Source organism: Copadichromis virginalis, linkage group LG9 (genome assembly GCF_057382275.1).
Source record: "Copadichromis virginalis isolate Kocher_CV1m ecotype Utaka linkage group LG9, C_Virginalis_male_GT1.1, whole genome shotgun sequence".
NCBI lineage: Eukaryota > Metazoa > Chordata > Actinopteri > Cichliformes > Cichlidae > Copadichromis > Copadichromis virginalis.
The window spans coordinates 24,439,344-24,445,584 of NC_140626.1; the positions used below are offsets into that span (position 1 = coordinate 24,439,344).

General features: G+C 41.7%; 1 protein-coding gene across 2 annotated transcripts in view; it reads right to left on the minus strand.

Annotated features, from left to right (window-relative positions):
* The window catches only part of ctdspla (CTD (carboxy-terminal domain, RNA polymerase II, polypeptide A) small phosphatase-like a), a 36,779-nt gene extending 31,499 nt beyond the window's left edge, over positions 1 to 5,280 (minus strand). Inside the window, exon 1 of one of the 2 annotated variants that reach the window (XM_085468326.1) lies at positions 4,600 to 5,280. In XM_085468326.1, the coding sequence (XP_085324452.1) occupies positions 4,600 to 4,675 (76 nt within the window). In that variant the 5' untranslated portion in view covers positions 4,676 to 5,280. The remainder of the gene's footprint in view (positions 1 to 4,599) is intronic. The other variant, XM_085468327.1, reaches the window with a different exon arrangement.
* Positions 5,281 to 6,241: the final 961 nt, after the last annotated feature.

Genomic DNA, 6,241 nt, shown 5'->3' on the forward strand with positions numbered 1-6,241 from the left:
AGCTTTTCTGAGCAGCACTGGCTGAAATAGATTCATAAATCTGTAATAAGGACCTGCACTTTACAGCTCTGACTCCAGCTCTTCTCTCTATCTTCCTCTCCATCAAAATGCCGCTCTGAATATCGACTTCGCTGTACGCACACAGAAGTCCAATGTGATTCTCAAGAGAGGTGGAAGGCTATGCTCTGGTAAAAGATTGTCTGTCGAACACTTGAGCCCGGTCTGGATAGAAAATTGCTGTAAACAGCAGAGTGGCAGGTTGTGCGAGGGACTCTGAGCCAGCCAGAACTCACAGTAGCTCCTCTCGCTAGCCGAATGCTGCACACACCCTGCAGGTGTGGTCCACACATCATAAACACTTTATTAATGTACAGCAGCGTGTTCCAGGAATAACCTCAAAAACCAAGAGTGGATGAAACCACGGGCGTTTCTCCAGATTCATACATAATTGCAGCTTCAGTATTTTTTGTCCTTTTTCTCTGGCAACGAAAATAATCTCTGACCAAGAAGACTCGGAGGAAATCATACTTGGAGATGCCATCGGTTTGCAGAAATCCCAGTGACCGCTCTTCGTCTCTATGCATCTTCTCACATTATACATCTCCACTTGCATGTAAACAGACTGAGTACTTTAATGACTGAGTTTATTTTTTAATTATCGAAGGTTAATGGAGTCTGTGAAGGACAGTCTAGCATCTAGGATGGCGTAAGTGTGACAGGTTGGCCAATACTATTCCCTATTATTTGCCTATCGCGAGATATGTTAATATCATCCTATAATCCCAGCAAGCATTTCTTTTCTCCACATAACGTCAGGATGAAAAAGTAGTTCCAAAACGAAAGATGAACTAAAGCCGTAGACGTTATTACAATGTCAGATCGAGTCACGTCTTCAATGTTACGTCACCTAGAAATCCTTGTTGTCTTTATTGATTAGAATAAAATGAACAATCATACAAAAAAAGTTTAAGGGTGGCTTCAACTCAGCTTCATCTAAAGCTTTTGAGTTCATTACTTATGCTACTGAGCTAACTGGTTTCATATGTGAATGTTAGCATTCCTGAGTTTATGAGGCTGGTATGTTGGACAGAAAGGGGATGATTATAAGAGTCTGACATGTAGAGTTCACTATACAACAAATGAAATTGAATTTAGGTGCAGAAAACCATAAATAGACTCTGGTAATACTGGTCTGTGTACGCTGGGAAGATGTTAGGTGGACGTATGCAACTGTGTACTAAACTTGTTAGCTGTTCAAAAAGACAAACACATTATATTCCATCTTAGAAATTATATTTGTATTTTTCACTTTTGTAAGAACTAAGCACTATTCTATGTGGAAACAACGTAACGTCTGTCCAGCTAAAGTTCAGGTTTTGGTGTCCTACTGCGACCAGTTTTGACCAAGGCAATGATGTCAGGGTTTGCTGGGCTATGCTTCCTGCAGTACTTGGATATAAAAACGAACATAATGGTTAAATAACGATGATAGGGTGGAAATGGTGAACAGTTCTTTGTCCAGGAGAGCTCTTTTGATATCATTGTTTGCAATACTCTCAGGACCTGTCTGATTAGTTAAATTGCTGATTAATGTGTAAATATTAAATAAAAAAATTGCCGGGAAGTTATCGCAAATACCCCAGTCTTTGAAAATGATAAAAGTATTTTCATTAACTCTAAGATTTTTTGTTCTCCTGACTAAATCACAGCTGGCATTGGCCTGAAGTATTGTCCAGGCTCTAATCTTGCTGCTGGACCAGAGAATGGGCAGAATGACATTACGTCTGTTCAGGAGAATGCAAATAGCTCGCCCTCAGAAAGGGATAAAAACGTTATTTGTATTTGTTGGTTTTCCAAGAAGGTTTTCTTAGTTAGAGTTGTTCCAGTGACTCCAGGCTGAATTCAACAAATGCATTCATCAGTGTGTAAAAGAAGCAGCTTCATAGTGACAGTCAGTAAGACACAATTTAAAGCCAATTCGGTAAGATTTTCAAGCAAAACAGACTCTTGCTTTGCCATTAATGCGAGCGCAAGATTGTAATTTCCCTGAAGTATCTGTCATCACTCACTCTGCGGGAGTGCAGAGCTAAACTCAGATGTGACCTAATCTGATTAAGGTAAACGGCTCGTCCACTGATACCTACCTCGCTGTGAAGTTATCGGAGCAAAGCCTGAGTGATTTTGCTTAGCGAGACTGAGCCTGGCAGGCCTTGTGGCTCCCCTCCTCGGCTGCAAGTCCAGCCATTGCATTTCATTGCATCAGAAAAATAAATAAATAAAAATGATAATGGCTGCCAAATGAAAAGTGTAATTTGAGTTTGGAAAGATGACTCTGGTTGCTTCGAAACATCTAGACTTGAATCAGAACATTTTGCTTCTTTATCAGATTAGAAAAAAGAAAAACGTGATGCAAAACAGCCCGAACGTGCTCCAAGCAATGTTTATTTTCCAAATGTATGATATGCATGACTTCATCCACCATCCCCATTATGATTAAATCCTTCATCTCATTCAACATCCTCCATTATGCATAGAGCTCTAATCAGCACCTGACCAAATGTTTTTAAAAAATGGCGCTAATGAGTTACTACGTCTTTACTTGGAATGAAACCGATAGGACTCTGAAAATAGCCTGCCTGTGCTCTGAAATATTCAGTGTGTGTGCGTGCGTGTGTGAGTGTAATGATTTGTGGCTTCAGTGGAGCCCAAGCAAGCCGCAGAGTAACTTTCCTGGACAACAAGTGCTGTTTGCTGTCTGCTTTGACAGGGACTGAAGTGAAGGGCCGGGGGCACTGTTCAAGAAGCTCCCTGCTGATACTTTTTTATGTACGACAGCAGCCATTTGAGGAGCCACAGTGCACGTTTGTGTGTGTAAGTGTGTGTGGGTGTGTGTTAGGCCTTCTTTGGTCAGTGACTGACCCTGGATTTTATCCTGCCAGATTAACTGTCAGATTCCACATGTCATCTGGGTTTTACTGTTCAAGAAGAGCAGGGCAGGAAAGTGTGGGAAACAAGTGCAAAAAAGCGCTCTGAAGGAAAGAAGCAATATTTTAATTTTTTTTCCCAACTAATTTCCTGGATGATCTTACTCCTTCTCACTGGGTGATGAATGTGTACGTTTAGTGGTAGTTTTGATGGATTTGTTTTTGGTGGGTTTTAATTATGAAGCTACAGTAAGCTGCTGGGGAGGGGGGTAAACATTGGGAAATAAATCACAATTGATGGAGTCAATTTCACATTAAAGCAAAGCCCATTTTAACAGTGCAGGCTGGGAAAGCAGTGACTCAGAGTGGCTCGTGTATGTCAGTGTTGCTCAGTGGTAGGTGATGCGGGAAGGTGACCTTTTCTCCAACAGAGCACTGGGTGTAGCAGGAAGCTGTGGTCCCTCTGGCCTCCAGGCACCCTGCGGCTCACTTGGATGGGTGCTGGTGGCTGGCGGGGGAAATGTCAGAGCCCTGAGCTCTGCGGACGCTCGTGTACCTCCCCAGTGTGTGCACACAGATTCCACACAGAGTCTCGTTACACAACAAGATGTCAGCTCAAATGAAAATGGAAATATGCATCAGTTTAAAGAGACTGGCAAAAACCTCTTTCAAAGTTAATGAAAACTCCTGACTGATGAGGGGGATTTGACAGTCATGTCGTCGCCACATGGTGAAGCGCAGTCTTTCGTAAAAAAAAAACAACAACAACAAAAAAGAAAATGTGTTTTCGCACAGCCTGCATAATCTGCAGAGCAGCTGTTGAGCTGTTGTTTTCAGCCACTTTTTGTTTTTTAACTCAGCAGCAAGGGGACATTTCCCAGCAGCGTGAATAGCCAAGACACTTTCAGTTACATGAGGATACTTGTTTTATGGAGGATGTACAGAAGAGAGATAATAATGCAAACTTCTGTTTGTTGTTGTTGCTTCAGTGCTATTTTATTGCTCAGATGGATAAATGTGTGCAAACCTATCACTAGTGACTTTGATGTTGATAGGCGCATAAAGACACCGTCTTCTGACCTTGCACAGACAATCACATGTTTAAATTCATGTGCATGCAGTTTGCAAATACCACAACCTCATCTGATCACTTGTTATTGGTGGTGTGCTGTTTTCAATGCATTTTACAGTGTCTGTGGCAGATACAGGGATGTTGAGAGTGCAGAGGGGGGGAGAAGTAGTAGAGTACCCGCCCCCAGTAGTAAACCCTGCTCACTCAGACCTAAAGAAATGGCACATGTGTTAAGTAATAAAATGCTGGTGGGATATTTCTGGCTAAAATAAATAAAGCTATGAGTGACATAAAGTTAGAGCGGACTCCCAGCATCAGACTGTATATTTGCAGGCTGAGCTGGGGGCTCTGGCTCTTAATGTTTCCCTGCTTCAAGCTGAACAATGGAGGTTTTCCGTCGATACTCTTGTCTTGCTGTTGCACTCCGGAGCTCAGTATCCTCTCTGCACCGAGGGCTGCAGATCTGGCAGATGGGCACTGAGTCAATCTAAACAAGCAGCGGGCTCTCCGGAATACATGGAAACCGAAAATTCACGCTTTTTTAAAAATTATTATTTTTGTGTGAAAAAAGAGAGTCATGTGTGACATTTCTGTGCGCCTTACCTTTATCTTGACTTGAAGAAATGCTCTCCTCCTCTTTCGGATTTGCAACCTGTGTTATTATGGACGTGTTGTCCATGGAAACGAGATGTTACGCACCTTCGGCTACACCGTTTTATTCCTTGGCAAACATTACCAGGCGCACTACAGTCCCCCTGGCTGTGCGCAGGCTTTGGAGCGTCCGCTGTTTGCAACGTTAAAATCCCATTTTTGCACTTCCCATACCCCGGTGCTTACGAGCGAGACAAAATATCAGCGAGAAGAAGAAGAAACAGGAAGAAACGGTCACGACGGCTGGTCCAAAATGTGAGGTGACAGTCCGATGTGCAGGAGACAAACAAAGCGTCAGTCCCGCATCGAAGCCGTTCGTGTCCGATGTGGCTGTTGCAGGCAGCATAGCCCCCGCCTTCTGCTGCCGCTACTGTACGCTCCAGCTTCTATCCACACACTACAATATCAACTGCGTGATACGGTTACAGTGTTTACCCAGAGATGGCGACCGTCGTCCTACCGGCCCTGCAGGCTGACTACAACAGCAACACGCCTGCAACATTTCTATTATCCTCGTCAGTCCATGCTGAAAAACCCTCTCAGTCCGTCCACCACCCACCGATTGTTGCTATCTTGTCATATCCCTGCAGCTCAGGGAGGGGAAAGAAAAACTTCAGACTGCATGCAGACTCGGGACACGTTTTACGACCTGCTTTGTAATTTTTTATCTTATTTATGTTTCATTACGTTTGCTATATATATATATATATATATATATATATATATATATATATATATATATATATATATATATATATATACCCTTTACACTAATTTAAATAAATCATCTCACAGTTCAAGGAAATTAATTTAAGTGGAGTAATACTAAATAGCCCATACTAATTAAGTAAAACTTAAAATCTCACACTGTAAAAATGTGACTGTGTATAATTTACCTTAAGTTGTTTAAGAAAAATTAACAACAACAAAAAAACGCATTAATCCCCGAAATTTAAAGAAAGGAGGGGCGGGGTGATGATATGGCTGTAAACATTTCCAGAAAAAAAGGGGGAAAAAAGCTCTCTTTTTTTTATAGCTTTGGCAACTCAAAGCCTGCCTAAAAAAAGATAAATATTAGCCCGTTTGTTTTTTTTAAAACAATTTCTCATTACAAATAAACCTTTTACACAAAAATCGCCTTTTGCGAAGTGCTACAATCTTGAGCTACAGCATTAGATATGTTCAGATCGCAGTATGATGATCCCAAACCTACACCCGAGGTCATCTGGAATCCTGCAACAGATGGTGTGGCCCCTGCAGAGCCATGATCTCCACATCATGCAGTCAGTCTGGGATTACATGAAAAGACAAAAGAAACCCAGACAGCTTAAATCCACAGAAGAAATATGTCAAGTACTGCTGTATGTTTGAAACAACCTTCCTGAAAGATAGTTTAAAAAATTAACTCATATATACTTCAAAAACATTCACTTTCCACTTTTTATGTTCAAGCCTTTTCAAAAAACCATTGCATATAACACAGAGTAGAGCAAACGCTGAGATATCGCCATAGTTTGTCCCTAAATGGGGTTAAACTCCAAGTATCCCATAATAGCTTGACTCTGACATGCCCTGTCCCTTAAATGTATTTGTT